The sequence below is a fragment of the Trachypithecus francoisi genome, unplaced genomic scaffold (assembly GCF_009764315.1).
Source record: "Trachypithecus francoisi isolate TF-2019V2 unplaced genomic scaffold, Tfra_2.0 Lachesis_group12, whole genome shotgun sequence".
Taxonomy (NCBI): domain Eukaryota; kingdom Metazoa; phylum Chordata; class Mammalia; order Primates; family Cercopithecidae; genus Trachypithecus; species Trachypithecus francoisi.
The window spans coordinates 107910707-107926937 of record NW_022681457.1 but is presented as its reverse complement, the minus strand read 5'-3'; the positions used below and the strand labels follow the sequence as shown (position 1 = coordinate 107926937).

At 48.0% G+C, this 16231-nt stretch overlaps 1 protein-coding gene across 2 annotated transcripts in view; it reads right to left on the bottom strand.

Moving 5' to 3' along the window:
- The window catches only part of SDHB (succinate dehydrogenase complex iron sulfur subunit B), a 36669-nt gene extending 34387 nt beyond the window's left edge, over positions 1–2282 (bottom strand). Inside the window, exon 1 of one of the 2 annotated variants that reach the window (XM_033228135.1) lies at positions 2045–2282. In XM_033228135.1, coding sequence (XP_033084026.1) covers positions 2045–2116 — 72 coding nt within the window. In that variant the 5' untranslated portion in view covers positions 2117–2282. The remainder of the gene's footprint in view (positions 1–2044) is intronic. The other variant, XM_033228133.1, reaches the window with a different exon arrangement.
- Positions 2283–16231: the final 13949 nt, after the last annotated feature.

Sequence of the window (16231 nt, the reverse complement as noted above, 5' to 3'; positions counted from 1 at the left end):
TGCGATCTCGGCTCACTGCACCCCTCCGCCTCCCAGGTTCAAGCAATTCTCCTGCCTCAGCCTCCTGTGTAGCTGGGATTATAGAAGCCCACCACGAAACCCAGCTAATTTTTGTATTTTTTTTTTTTGTTTGTTTAGTAAAGATGGGGTTTCACCATGTTGGCCGGGCTGGTCTCGAAATCCTGACCTCAGGAGATCCACCTGCCTTGGCCTCTTAAAGTGTTGGGATTACAGGCATGAGCCACTGCACCTGGCAAGATGCACACTTTTAAGTAGGTGGTTCTCGCCCTAAAGGAGTTCATAGTCCAGATGAAGAAATAGGGCAACACAAACAATAGTTAATATATTACAGTTAAATACTTAAAGGCAGAATTGTGGTTCAGTGGTCAGATTATATGCATAAAAATAATTCAGAACCTGAACCTGAATGTTACAGGTAACACACCAAGCTCATTACTGAATTCTTTTGAGGTGGCTTTTGTGGGTATAAATGTACATTCCCACAAGGAAGTGGAGGCCTTGGGGCTCTTCTATTTTCTGTTGCCCTCAGGAGGCCCTGCAAAGGCCTTGCCTGGAATTACAATGACCTATGAAACTAGCCATTTCTACAATTCATCGCTAGAAGAGGGGCCTGAGCTTTGGAACTCTCTCTCACTGGGGCTCTCACAATTTAATTGTTTGCTCAGCAACTATAAAAAGAACAGGTAAACAAGCTCATTATCAATCATCAATTTACTACCCAAAAGATGTCAGCTTGAGGCTCTGATAGGCTGTCTTCTTCCTCTATCTCCCCTTTTCAGAAAGGTTGGTGCAGACAGAGTGGATGCAAGTTCACACACAGCATACTGGACAGAACTAGGATTAGAACACGGCCAATATGTACTGTGTTATGCAGCCATGGCAGGTACTTAAGATGAAAGATGTCTTCATTTAAGTGCAAGAGAGGAAGAGGAACTAAAATTTCTTGGACACCAACCATGTCCCAATATCTATGCTGAGTTTTTCCGGTACTATGTTAAAAAACTGTCTCAGGTCTGCCAGTTCTTGGGAATGTGGTATTTTGAGCAAGCCAAAAATTTTCTTTCTGGGGGCCTCAAGTTTTCAAAGCGCCAAAAAGGAGGGTAAGAATTCTTACTTGCCCACCTTAAAGGGGTTGTTGAGAAGCCCAGAAGAGGAACAGACTTAGAAAGGATTTGCAAATCCTTAGTCCTTTATGTATACAAAAGCAATTTCCCTTCCCCTTCTAAATGTTCCCACTTAGAAGGCAGGTCAGAAATGTGCTGTTTCTTGGCTATATAAGGGGCGTGGGAAAATCTGTCACTGCACATTGCATAGTAATAAACAAGAACAGCGCCAAGCTCTCTACCTGTCATTCCATGTCAACTCTATGCGGTCCGTATTATTACATGCCCTTTAGAGTCAGAAACACTGAGAGCATACTAGTGAAACTGTGGTGCCATTGCTTTAAGGAACCCAGTCTTTCCTACAACCCCCGCCACCCACGGCCAGGATCTTTCGGGGTACGGGGCTAGATGCATTTCCCTCCATCTCTCCCTTCCCCTGCCCTGTCCCCAATTCACAGGTCCTTTCCTCACCAATCCCAGTCCTCAACCTCGCACCCTAGAGGAATGACCTCGCTTCCCAATTCCCATCCGTCACACCCCGCGGGTCTCCCTTTTCTACAGAGGCGATAGTTTGGTGGCAGAAAAAGGGCTTGGAACTCCAATGTTTGGATTCGGATTCTGGTTTCAGCAGTCATTCGCTTGCCATGTGACCTTGAGCAATTCAAGTCCTCTTTCTGAACTCCTCCCCTCACTTTAGCTGTAAAAAATTGCCCCTGCCCTAACTCAAGCTGAGGCAAGGCGCAGAAAGATAACTGACAGGGATGCTCCAAGCCAAACCAAAGCACTGCGCCAGCGGGAAGAGGTCCTCCCTCTCCCTGAGGTCTTGCCCTGTGCTTCCTTAGTCTCTCCGCGGACCCATCAGCTCCAGGCAGTCTCCGTGACTTTCCTGCCTTTTCCCTCTCTGAGACTCCAGGACTCACCTGCAGGCAGGCTGCGCCAAGGGTTGTGGCCGGTAACCGGCCCCTCAAGGAGAGTGCCACCACCGCCGCCATCTTGGCTCTTGACGTCAGCCCCACCCCTTAACCCCGAGGTCGCTCTCCGCCGATATCCCGTCGAACATCGCGGCGCCCAGCCTGCATCCACTGAGGACCCGCTAGCCGCGTAGGAGCCACCAAGTGGGAGGCGGCTTCCGGTTTCCCGAGTGGGAGGAGGGAAGGCGGGGCAAGTTACGGCGAGCAGTCACAGCGAGCGTGCGCAGTAGCGCAGTAGCGGCGCATGACCATTTGGCTTTCCCCAAGGTGACCTTCTCAGAAAGGGGAGGAGTCTGAGAGGCAGGGCGACTTTCAGGGGGTGGGGCTAAGACTTAGATGGGGCGGAGCCATCCTACCCCAGTCCGTGCCCCGATTTTAACCCCTTTTTTCCTGGAATTTTTGTTAGTTTGAGACGGAGTCTCGCACTGTCTCCCGGGCTGGAGTGCAATGGCGCGATCTTGGCTCACTGCAACCTCCGCCTCCCGGGTTCACGCGATTCTCCTGCCTCAGCCTCTCGAGTAGCTGGAATTACAGGCGCACACCACCACACCCGGTTCATTTTTTGTATTTTTAGTAGAGATGAAGTCTTTCTCTCCCCCCCTCCCTCTCTCTCTCTCTCTGTCTCCTTCCTTCCTTCCTTCCTTCCTTCCTTCCTTCCTTCCTTCCTTCCTTCCTTCCGGTTCATTTTTTGTATTTTTAGTAGAGATGAGGTCTGTCTTTCTTTCTTTCTTCTTTCTTTCTTTCTTTCTTTCTTTCTTTCTTTCTTTCTTTCTTTCTTTCTTTCTCTCTTCTTTCTTTCTTCCTTCCTTCTTCTCTCCCCCTCCCCTCCCCTCCCCTCCCCTCCCCTCCCCTCCCCTCCCCTCCCCTCCCCTCTCCTTTTTTGACAGGGTCTCACTCTTGCCCAGGCCGGTGTGCAGTCTTGGCTCACTGCAGCCTCGACCTCCCAGGCTCAAGTGATCCTCCCGCCTCAGTCTCCCGAGTAGCTGGGACTACAGGCGCGTGAGCCACCATACCCAGGTTTTTTTTTTTTGAGACGGAGTCTCTCTTTGTCGCCCAGGCTACAGTGCAGTTGCGTGATCTCGGCCCACTGCAATCTCCGCCTCCCGGGTTCAAGCAATTCCCTGCCTCAGCCTCCCGAGTAGCTGGGATTACAGGCGTCCGCCATCATGACCGGCTAATTTTTTTGTGTTTTTAGTAGAGACGGGGTTTCACCATCTTGGCCAGGCTGGTCTTGAATTCCTGACTTCATGATCCACCCACCTCAGCCTCCCAAAGTATTGGGATTACAGGCGTGAGCCACCACGCCCGGCCGCCCGGGTAATTTTTTCAAAAGATTGCTTATAGAGATGGAGTCTTGCTATATTGCCCAGGCTGGTCTTGAACTCCTGGGCTCAAGCAATCATCCTGCTCCGACTTCCCAAAGTGCTGGGATTACAGGGGTTAGCCACCGCGCCTGGCCTTCCTAAGAATTTGTCAGTCTTATTGCTCATCTCTGACGCTTACTGGCTTGAGTCAGGCATTTCTGTCGCACATCGTGCAGCTTGCCGGGGCCTGCCTAGGTTTCCTCACTGAGTGTCCCAGACAAACTGGGCAGTTGGTGAATAAGCTGAGGTGATTTCAAGGGTGGCTGGCAAAGATGCCATTCTTTTGTTCATACATTCATTCATTCATAAATATGAATGGAGTGGCTACTATGTGGCAGGCACCAAGTGCTGGGATGCTACAGGGAATGAGCAAGTCAGGTGGTCACTGCTCATTGAATTTACTCTCTAGTGGTGGAGATGGGCAAGTGAGCTGACAGCTAGACACTGTGAGCTCTGTTCTGTAAGAGAGGGTGTGCCCAGAGAAGGACATCCAGTCCTTGGTGGCTTTGTTAGCCATTTAATATAAGAAACCATTTCTACTCTGCGCCAAACATTATGGTTCATTATCCCACTTAATCCCCACAGCAGTCCTGTGAAGAAGGGTTTCTGATTTTGTTTTTTCTGAGTTTCCATTTTAGTCATCTCAGCTGCTTTTTTCAGCCCCCTCCATGGATCTGCTTGGAGCTGGCCTCACTCTCGGGACTTACCTTGGGCAGGAACCGCCTGGGGCCTCCAAGGCACCTGCCTCTTCCGTCACCCCAGGCGTTTGTGTAGATTGTTAACCCTGCAGTTCCCAAGGTTTCCCAGGAGTAATTTTTTTTCCCCTTTCTGCCTGCTTGTTTTTGACATGTGACATTCTATAGTCTTTGGTTTCCACTCTCACAGCTGATGTGGATGCTGCTGGAGACACTGAGATGGCCAGGTGAATTGGCTGGATGGGCTAAGTTTCTGGAGTCCTTGACTGGAACCCTGCTATACTGCCAGTGTGGCCTCATTAAAGGGAGTGTGTAGTGAGGCCTGAACCTCTAGGTCTAACCTGGAATCTTCAAGACCATGTGACCTTGGCTAAGCCCCCTCCCCATGTTTGACCTAGTTTCCTTGCCTGAACCATTAGGGTGTTGGGCCCTCTGATTTAAGATGCTGTGATTCACGTGGCTGTCTTGTGGATAACTGGTAACAATGCTGAGGTCACCTTGACTTTCACTGGCACTGACCCAGGACTGGAACAGGGCCCCTCTGGTCTGCCCCATGGGGCCTCTTGGGTCACCCAAACTGGCTGAAACATGGGAAGACTGCCACTCTCTCTCTAACTCCCAACTGAATTGTTGTCTGAGCTGAAGAAAGCTCTTCCTGCAAGGAATATATTTCTAGAGATTGATCCTCTTAGCATTTTCAGGGTTCTTTCATCTCAAAGGCAGATGCACCTCTAGATAAGCAACTACCCTTTTAGTTTGCTCAGGTCACCTTGGAAAAAGCAGTCTGAGGCCAGCATAAGTGAGACCTTGATTTATGGAGGGGCTCGTCGTGCCAATGGGCCCACATGCTCTGCAGTCACATCATTCCTGGGCTTCGTGGGGATTTGGGGAGCTCAAAGTTATGGAGGAATAAATTCCTGGGCGGCTGTACCTCCGCCCTGGACTTTGGGATTCCAGAAAGTCACAGCTGCAGAAGGACTTAGAGATTTTCATGGTCTGCTCCTGACATATTTTCCCAAGGTGTCCTCGTGATGAGACCCTAGGTTTTTTTGGTTTATTTCCATTCGTCTAGAGAGTCACATACTGCTTTTCACCAGACAGTCTGCTAGGCACTGTGTTTATACTGAACTTTATCACTTACAAAGGTGTTTACATAAACTGTCTCATTTAGTCCTCATAACAACACTTTTGGGGTGGAAAAGCTGCCCCTATTTTCCAGACTTTCTCAGTCTTTGGACAGCAGGAAAACGGAGCAGCCTTAGGTGAGCATTTTGCTTTAGGAGGTCTTTCTCCCCCAAGAGCTGTAAGTCATGTCCAGAACTGAAAATTAAAACCAGCATCTCAAGGTGGCTCATACCTGTAATCCCAGCACTTTGGGAGGCTGAGGTGGGACGATCGATCCCTCGAGCCCCAGTCTGGGCAACATGGCGACACCCTGTCTCTACAAAAAATTTAAAAATTAGCCGAGCGTGGTGGTTGCACACCTGTAGTCCCAGCCTTGGGAGGCTGAAGTGGGAGGATTGCTTGAGTGCAGGAGGTCGAGGCTGCAGTGAGCTGCGATCACACCACTGCAACTCCAGCCTGGGCAACAGAGCAAGAGCCTGTCTCAAAAAAATGAAAATAAAAAACAAAATAAAAAAGCATTTTGTTGTATCAACTGTCATTTGTACAATCAATTGTAGTCTGATATCTTGTAATTTAGGGCAACCTGGATGATTTCCCCCAGCCAGAGGGTGAAGGAGGGTTGGATTTAGGAGGAAATATCAGATGTTGCTTGGGAGATTCATTTGCCTCTGGGAAAAACCCACTTTGCAGCAATAGATTGCTGTGGTAGGGCTCTGGGGCCTTCCATCTAAAACTTAGGATTCTTTTTTTGGTTTGTTTTTGAGACGGAGTCTCGATCGGTTGCCCAGGCTGGAGAGCACTGGCACAATCTCGGCTCACTGCAAGCTCTGCCTCCCGGGTTCACACCATTCTCCTGCCTCAGCCTCCCTAGTAGCTGGGACTACAGGCACCCGCCACCACGCCCGGCTGTTTTGTTTTTTGTTTAGTAGAGACGGGGTTTCACCGTGTTAACCAGGATGGTCTCCATCTCCTGACCTCGTGATCTGCCTGCTTCAGCCTCCCAAAGTACTGGGATTACAGGCATGAGCCACTGCACCCGGCCAAAATTTAGGATTTTATTTGCCTTTGGCCAGTGGGCCTCATCCTTTCTGTCTCTCTGGCTGTCTCCTGAGCATCTCCATCTGGGTGTCCCAGTGGTCCTTTAAACCCAACCTATCCCAAACGGTACATCTCACCTGAGGAGTTTATACTTCTCTTATTAGCACCACCATCTACCTGATATCCAAGCCAGAAACTCTATGTCATCTTGGTTCTTCTCCCCGCCCCACATCCAACTAAACCCACCATAGCCTCCAAGGCTCCAGGCTCCCCCGCTCCCCCGCGAGCCCTTTGAGTTGCTTCTGTTCCTGTAATACAACCTGCTCTGTTCCCCACCTCATCCCCCACCTCATCCCCCACCTCATCCCCCACCTCATCCCCCACCTCATCCCCCACCTCATCCCCCACCTCTATGCCTTTGCATATGTCCGTGTCTTGGATTTGGAGTCTTCTTTCCTCCTCCTTCATGTGGCTGACTTGTCATCATTGAAGATTCAGCTCCAACTTTTTCCTCCCTTAGGAAGTCCCTCCTTGACTGTCCCTATCAAAGTATCCTCTGCATATGCCATCCATGACACAACACCTGCTTTAACAATGACCCATTCACGTGTCTGCCTCCCCAGACTGTGGGCAATTTGAGGGCTTGACCCACTTAACTCTATTTGATTTTCTCCATATAACTTATTGCTATCTGCAAGTTTGTTTTTAATTCTTTTTTTTTTTTTTGAAACAGAGTCTTGCTCTGTGGCCCAGGTTTAAGTGCTGTGGCATGATCATGGCTCACTGCAGCTTCGAACTCCAGTGCTTAAGTGATCCTCCCACCTCAGCCTCCCTAGTAGCTGGGACCACAGGCGTGCACTACCATGCACAGCTACTTTTAAAAAATTTTTTGTAGGCCGGGCACGGTGGCTCACGCCTATAATCCCAGCACTTTGGGAGGCCAAGGCAGGTGGATCACTTGAGGTCAGGAGTTCAAGACCAGCCTAGCCAACATGGTGAAACCTGTCTCTACTAAAAATACAAAAATTAGCCAGGTGTGGTGAGCGCCTGTAATCCCAGCTACTCGGGAGGCTGAGGCAAGAGAATTGCTTGAACCTGGGAGGCTGAGGTTGCAGAGATTTTTTTGAGAGATGGAGTCTCCCTATGCTACCCAGACTGGTCTTGAATTCCTGGGCTTAAGCAATCCTCCTGCCTCCCAAAGTGCTGGGATTGCAGGACTGTGTGTCCATGCCTGAACTGAACTAGTTTTTTTTGAGAGGGAGTCTCGCTCTGTCACCCAGGCTGGAGTGCAGTGGCACAATCTCGGCTCACTGCAAGCTCTGCCTCCCGGGTTCACGCCATTCTCCTGCCTCAGCCTCCCAAGTAGCTGGGACTACAGGCGCCTGCCACCACGCTCGGCTAATTTTTTGTATTTTTAGTAGAGATAGGGTTTCACCATGTTAGCCAGGATGGTCTCGATCTCCTGACCTCGTGATCTGCCTGCCTCAACCTCCCAAAGTGCTGGGATTACAGGTGTGAGCCACCGCACCCGGCCGCCTGGACTGTTTTTAATTTTTTTTGAGACGGAGTCTCACTCTGTTGTCCAGGCTGGAGTGCAGTGGCCGGATCTCAGCTCACTGCAAGCTCTGCCTCCTGGGTTTACGCCATTCTCCTGCCTCAGCCTCCTGAGTAGCTGGGACTACAGATGCCCGCCACCTCACCCGGCTAGTTTTTTTTTGTATTTTTTAGTAGAGACGGGGTTTCACCGTGTTAGCCAGGATGGTCTCGATCTCCTGACCTCATGATCCGCCCGTCTCGGCCTCCCGAAGTGCTGGGATTACAGGCTTGAGCCACCGCGCCTGGCCCTGTTTTTAATTTTTTATGAATATATTTATTGTCAGAGCCTCCCATGACTGATGTCAAGGACTCCCAGAATTGGAATAGACGGAATTGGCAAATCAAAATGTCAACCAGCCAGCGGCACAGACCCTTTCTAGCCCCTACTCCAACCCTATCTATGATCGTTCTCAGAGAAGCCTTGTCCCTTATGCTAGGGCACTCGGTGGTCATCTGTACTGAGGTTCATGGGGATATTGGGGGTGACTAATGATGGTAACTGACACATTTGGAGGACGTACTGTGTACCAGGCACCATGCAGAACACTTTGGGTACATGTCCTCTCTCTAATCATTTCAGCAATGGCACAAAGTAGGGATTACTATTCTTCATTTACAGTTGAGGCAACTGAGCCTCAGAGAGGGTCAACATCTCACTGCAGGTCACCCAGCAAGTAGATCAGCCTCTTCTGTTACGTAGGTGGCTGGGCTGCAGGCGTGTTCCTAAGGCTCCTGGGAACATGGTGGTTGCAGCTACTCTGGTCCACCTGCAGAGGGTGCTGCTGCCTCACAGAACTACCCAAGGCTCCCTACCAGACCTTGCCAACCTGCCCTTAGAAAGGCCTGATCTAAACTCTCTTCCCTCATCCCATGCAAACCCCACCATATAATTAGACTTCTCAAAATATTATCTTCGAGTGGGATGGGGACAATCATAGGCTACGGTCTTCTCCAATTTCAAGAGCAGCCTCTGTGGAACTCCTGGAGCAAAAAGTCATGAGCCACCCCCACTCCAGATGGAGCTGCGTTTCATACAGCTGAAGTCAGCTCAGCTGCTGGGACTTAGCAAGTGGCCCAAGGCCTTCTGGGGACTGTCATGCTGCTGGCCCTATAGCAGCACACACACACATACATTTGGAGCTCACCCACCCTGCTAACCTCTGCCTCTTCCCAGATGCCTGCCATCACCAGCATACTCTCAGATGAGCAGTTAGTTTGTTCCTCTGGATGTGTATGAGTGGGCGCTTTGCAAACACGGTATATTGCCATGATCAAACGCCCTTTCCAGCTCAAAAATCTGGATTTTGAGCACTGTTTTCTATCAGAGACAGAGCCATGCAAATGAAATGCAAAAATGAATAGTGATAAATATTCATGTGTAGCAGCTAGATGTCAGCCGACTGGAAACCAAAGTCAGAGAGCTGCAGAATGCTAAAGGCAATTTGGCCTCTAGGGAGGCTGGTAGCTAGAACGGTTAAGGGTGCAGGCCTTAGGGATCTGAAATCCTGTTATATCAGCCATTTGCTCTGTGATCTTGAGCAAGTTGCTTAACCTCTTTGTGCCTTCATTTCCTATTGTGTAAGGTGGTAAAAAGAAACAGTTACATTGCAGGGAGGAGAATTAAGTGGATTAGTGTCTGTAGGGCGCCATCAATCTTAAATTGGTAGTGGAGAGTCCAGCTGGGGGAAGGAAAGAGGTAAAAGATAGCTGTGCCTTATTAGGGGAAATAGATTATGCTTATCAGAATGGGAAGACTTCAGCATACATATGATGTCAAGGATTTCAGGCAGCTCTAAAAAATTATTTTAGAATACTGTACATATGTAATTAAATTCTCACTATGTAAAAATTTCAAGCAATATAGATAAAGCTTAAATCCCCTCAGTCACACTTCCTTTCCCAGGGGTGATTGCTATTGTCAGTTTCATGGGATTGCTTCCAGATTTTTCCTTTGTATGTATTTACATATGTATGTTTCTACAGAAATCCATGGCTTTGCTTGCTGTTATTATTTTATTTTATTTTATTTATTTTTAGCTGGAATCTCGCTCTGTCACCAGGCTGGAGTGCAGTGGTGCAATCTCGGCTTACTGCAACCTCTGCCTACCAGTTCAAGTGATTCCCCTGCCTCAGATCCCGAGTAGCTGGAATTACAGGTGTGCGCCACCACGCCTGGCTAATTTTTGTATTTTTAGTAGAGACGGGGTTTCACCATGTTGGCCAGGCTGATCTCGAACTCCTGACCTCGTGATCTGCCTGCCTCGGCCTCCCAAAGTGCTGGGATTACAGGTGTGAGACACTGTACCCGGCCGTTTTTATTTTTAGAAAATGCAAATGATAATATACATGTTCTGCAAGCTGCCATTTTTTCATAAAGTGCTGTGTCTTGGAGGTCTTTCCATACTAGTATGCGTAGATCTGTTTCATGATATGTGCTGCAGAATATTTAAAAGCAGGGCTGTACCCTGATTTGCTTATTCCTCAGGCAATTTCTTAAACATGTTTTCCCTATGAGTTTAATATCAATAAACAAATATGTTACTGTCAGTTTCCTAAAATACAGGATTGATCATGTGACTGCAGGTGACCTCAAACCTTCAGAGGGTTTCCAGGGCACCAAACCTAGTGTTTCCAGCATGACTGCAATCTATATTTTAGCTACTCACTATAATCACAATTTCGCAGACATATTACACACCTGGACCTCTTTGTGTCTCCACTCAGCTTGGCAACCCCTCCTCCCCTCTTTGCCTAATCATTCATTTCTGCATTCATTCGGCAGTCATTCATCTTAGCACAAATGAACACCAGGCCATCCTTGGTCATTCTTCCAGCAGGAAAGATGTGTGTGTGTGTGTTGTGTGTGTGTGTGTGTGTCTCCACAGATTTTTGTACCTTATTCATTCCTCCATTCAGCAAGTATTTATCAAGTGCCTATTCCATCAGTGTGCCTCTCTGCTTTCCTGTCTGTCTCCCTGACTCGGCTGTCAGCTCCTTGAGGGATGAGATCATGTCTCATGCACAGGGCTTTCCAGGGAGAACAAACACCCTGGTTCACCGAGCATAGTTCCAGATTCTCCTGTTGCCCTGGTGGAATTATTTGTTGGGCTCCTCTGAGCTCTCAGAAATGCCCTGGTTTAGATGAAAAATTATAGGATCACTGGTTTTACACATAGTAGACTTGACAAATGTTAATGGAAAAAAGTGAACGGATGGATGAATGAATAAAATTTGCTTTTCACGATTTAGAGATGCCATCTTACTCCGAGCTGAGAACTAGAGAGAACACATACTGAGCTACATAGAGATCATTTCATTATGGGCTTTATTGCCTTAGAGGAGTTTGTAGGAATCCTATAATCTCTAGATATCTTGCTTGCAGGTAGAGGGGATATCTTGTTGATAAGATTCTTCTAATAGGACACCTGACATGCTAAAAACGGACTGGCGCAAAGATAAGGTAACATTTGTGAATGAAAGAATGCTAAACTTGGGTTAGGAAGCTGTTTCTTTTTTCTTTTCTTTTTTTTCTTTTGAGACGGTGTCTTATTCTATTGCCCAGGCTGCAGTGCAGTGGCATAATCTTGACTCGCTGCAATCTCCACCTCCCGGGTTCAAGCAATTCTCCTACTTTAGCCTCTCCAGTAGCTGGGATTACAGACGTGCACCACTGCGCCTGGCTAATTTTTGTATTTTTGGTAGAGACGGGGTTTCATCATGTTGGCCAGGCTGGTCTTGAACTCCTGACCTTAAGTGATCTGTCCACCTTGGCTTCCCAAAGTGCTGGGATTACAGGCATGAGCCACTGTGCCCGGCTAGAAAGCTGTTTCTGAGATGTAGTCAAGAGCAGGAGCTCAGTGGGTGGGCTCTGGAGCCAGACCACTCAGGTATGAATCCCAGCTCTGCCATTTCCTGCTGAGTAATCTTGAACAAGTCACTTCCTCTCTCTGAGCTTCACTTTCCTCATCTGTAAGGTGGGGATAACAGCCTCACAGCTTAGTTTTGATAATTAGATGAGATGACGAATGCAAAGTATCAGGTCAAACCATCAAAAATCGCCTCTATTTGACCATTTTGACCTTCCAAATGGGGTTTCATATAGTTCCACCTGGCGGGAATGCAATCAGTGTTTAAGAAATGTTTGGGCTGACTTTTCTGCTTCCATTGCCTAGCTGAACAGATGTTTCATTCTTTTATTCAAAACACATTTGCTGACCACCAACTATGTGCCAGGAATTGCCATCAGTGGGAAAGCAAAATACTCCCCCCCCCTTTTTTATTATACTTTAACTTCTAGGGTACATGTGCACAACGTGCAGGTTTGTTACATATGTATACATGTGCCATGTTGGTGTGCTGCACCCATTAACTCGTCATTTACATTAGTTACATCTCCTAATGCTATCCCTTCCCCCTCTCCCCTCCCCACCATAGGCCCCAGTGTGTGATGTTCCCCTTCCTGTGTCCAGGTGATCTCATTGTTCAGTTCCCACCTATGAGTGAGAACATGCGGTGTTTGGTTTTCTGTTCTTGCGATAGTTTACTGAGAATGATGGTTTCCAGCTGCATCCATGTCCCTACAAAGGACACAAACTCATCCTTTTTTATGGCTGCATAGTATTCCATGGTGTATATGTGCCACATTTTCTTAATCCAGTCTGTCACTGATGGACATTTGGGTTGATTCTAAGTCTTTGCTATTGTGAATAGTGCCGCAATAAACATATGTGTGCATATGTCTTTATAGCAGCATGATTTATAATCCTTTGGGTATATACCCAGTCATGGGATGGCTGGGTCAAAAGGTATTTCTAGTTCTAGATCCTTGAGGGATCACCACACTGTTTTCCACAATGGTTGAACTAGTTTACAGTCCCACCAACGGTGTAAAAGTGTTCCTATTTCTCCAAATCCTCTCCAGCACCTGTTGTTTCCTGACTTTTTAATGATTGCCATTCTAACTGGTGTGAGATTGGTATCTCATTGTGGTTTTGATTTGCATTTCTCTGATGGCGAGTGATCCCCCTTTTGTGTGTGTGTGTGTGTGTGTGTGTGTGTGTGTGTGTAATGGAGTCTCGCTCTGTCCCCCAGGCTGGAGTGCAGGGGCATGATCTTGGCTCACTGCAACCTCTGCCTCCGGAGTTCAAGTGATTCTCCTGCCTCAGCCTGCTGAATAGCTGGGATTACAGGTGCCTGCCATCACGCCTGGCTAATTTTTGTATTTTAGTAGAGACCGGGTTTCACCTTGTTGGCCAGGCTGATCTCAAACTCCTGACCTTAGGTGATCTGCCCGCCTTGGTCTCCCAAAGTGCTGGGATTACAGGCATGAGCCACTGTGCCCGGCCGGAAAACAAAAAATTCCTTTTAAAGACTGAACGTATCTCTTCAGCTCTTCAGTAGCACAGTAGCCTGCGCATGGGGCCTTAGCATGCTGGTCAGAGACTGTTAGTCATCTTTGGGTATAACCAGGGCTGTCAGAAAGCAGACTTTTGCTGGTAGAAGGTGAGGGGTCAAGGCCAAGCTGGCGTGGCCTGAACCCAGCAGTTTCCTTAGAGACTACCCAGAGAAGACCTTTGCTTTTTCTTTTTTCTTTCTTTTTTTTTTTTGAGACGGAGTCTCGCTCTGTTACCCAGGCTGGAGTGCAGTGGCCAGATCTCAGCTCACTGCAAGCTCCGCCTCCTGGGTTCACGCCATTCTCCTGCCTCAGCCTCCTGAGTAGCTGGGACTACAGGCGCCGCGACTTCGCCCGGCTAGTTTTTTTTTTTTTGTATTTTTGGTAGAGACGGGGTTTCACCGTGTTAGCCAGGATGGTCTCGATCTCCCGACCTTGTGATCTGCCCGTCTCGGCCTCCCAAAGTGCTGGGATTACAGGCGTGAGCCACCGCGCCCGGCCAACCTTTGCTTTTTCAAAGATCAGGGCTGAAAAGGAGCCCAGCTGGCCAGGGGGATGGGGTAAAGGTCTTTCACATCAGCCAGGCTTGAGACAAGGCTGCAGAGCTGGGTTTTCTGCCTGGGGGCATCCTTTTTCTGCATGTCCAGCTGGAGAACGGATCCTACATGCTGCCATTTGGTGTCACTCACTGTATTTAGTTGCTAATAACTTTTCCATCAGCCCCTTGGATCTGATACCACTTGGGTGAGGATCCTGCATGAATCTCACTGGTGAGGCAGATTGATTCCTGGCTGCTTTTTGTTTCAGGGGAGAGATCTCCCCGCAACCACTTCCATGGGGTTTTGGCTATGCCAAGGTGTGGCTCAGATCCCATCTGGAATGCTGGAGGAATCTGAGATAACAAGCTGCTCTCACCTGGGACTCCAAGTACACATTTTAGAGTAAATGCAGAATCAGTTGTATCCACAGGAACAGTGAGAGTAAAGAGAGGACCTGGTGGGGTGTTCCCATCTTGACAGTGGGCAGAGGGAACTTGGCCAAAGACAATCACCTTGCAGAGAGAGAGGGAGGTCCTGGTAACTTGGCAGCAGCCATGAATCAGACAAGAGGACTTTCTGGAAGGGCAAGGGTCTGCATACCAGGGCCAATGATGGCTCGTATCTATTTTACATTTCTGTTTTCAGTATTATTATAATAAACTTTTATTAACCATTGCAGTCAAACTAGCTGGACTCTGGGGGTTTAAGGAATGTGCCTATTTCCACAATTGGCGCTCAGCCTGGCAGAGAAGATTCTAGAACAATACCTTCCAATATGATAGCCACTTGTGGCTATTGAGCACTTAAAATGTGGCTAGTCTGAATAGATGTGTGATATAAGTATAAAATAAACATTAGATTTCAAAGACTTACTACCAAAAATGAGAATGTAAAATATCTCACTGAAATTTTAAAATTTGGATTACATATTGAAATGATAATGATTTGGATAGATTGGGCTAAAGAAAATATATTATTAAAATTAATTTCACCTGCTTTTTACTTTTTAAATGTGACTACCAGGAAATTCAAGATCATATTATCTAGCTTGCATTATATTTCTTTTTTTTTTTGAGGTGGAGTCTCGCTCTGTTGCCCGGGCTGGAGTGCAGTGGCCGGATCTCAGCTCACTGCAAGCTCTGCCTTCCAGGTTCACACCATTCTCCTGCCTCAGCCTCCTGAGTAGCTGGGACTACAGGCACCCGCCACCTCGCCCGGCTAGTTTTTTGTATTTTTTAGTAGAGACGGGGTTTCACCGTGTTAGCCAGGATGGTCTCGATCTCCTGACCTTGTGATCCGCTCGTCTCGGCCTCCCAAAGTGCTGGGATTACAGGCTTGAGCCACCGTGCCCAGCCACTTGCATTATATTTCTATTGGAAAGTGCTACTCAAAAGTCTCAAGGTGACACTCAGTGACCCTGAGGTGAGTGATTGGCCAACATGTGAAAACATCACCAGGATGAACTTGTTGAACATTCCAGCATCCCTTGGTGAGTTGCAGAACTAGATGGGTCAGGAAATCCATGAAAAATTGGCCTTGCAGTGGCTTGGACCACATTAGTTGGGTATAAAAGGGGATTTCAGCAGGGCGCAGTGACTCACGCCTGTAATCTCAGCACTTTGGGAGGCCGAGGTGGGCAGATCGCAAGGTCAGGAAATTGAGACCATCCTGGCCAACATGATGAAACCCTGTTTCTACTAAAAATACAAAAATTACCTGGGTGTGGTGGTGCATGCCTGTAATCACAGCTACTCTGAAGGCTGAGGCAGGAGAATCACTTGAACCAGGGAGCTGGAGTTGCAGTGAGCCAAGATCATGCCACTGCACTCCAGTCTGGCAACAGAGCAAGACTGTCTCAAAAAAACAACAAAACAAACCCCCAGAAAGGGGATTTCAGAGGCCTGGTCCCCTGGGTTAAGCCTGGGAGTAAGTCAACCAGTGATTTTCATTTTGCAGTGGCCTCTTTAAAACAATGGCACCAAGACATTTGTCCAGAAGCCCAAGATGGGACTAAGGAGTGAGAAGGGCCCCAGGTGTCTCCCAAAGAACTTGGAAGCAGCTTCTAGACTCAGCAACCAATCAGGTGGCTCCATTTTAGGGCCTCAGGAGTTTGTACACAAAGACCCTGTTAGATCCGGTTATGTTGTATGGATTTTCATACCATGGGTCAAATCACAAATACTTGTGTGTAATAGCTTTTTATTAAAAGAACACAGCATCACCAGAGCAGTGGACATGGCTGGTGCCCTGCCCAGACCCTCTTCTGGTTGTGGCAGCCCATTCCCCCAGCCTGTGACTTTCCTCCTAATCCCAGTTGTGATCTTTAGATGGTGTCTGTGAGCTCCTGGTACCCCCTCGCCCATTGAGAGGGCCAGAGTCCCCACAGC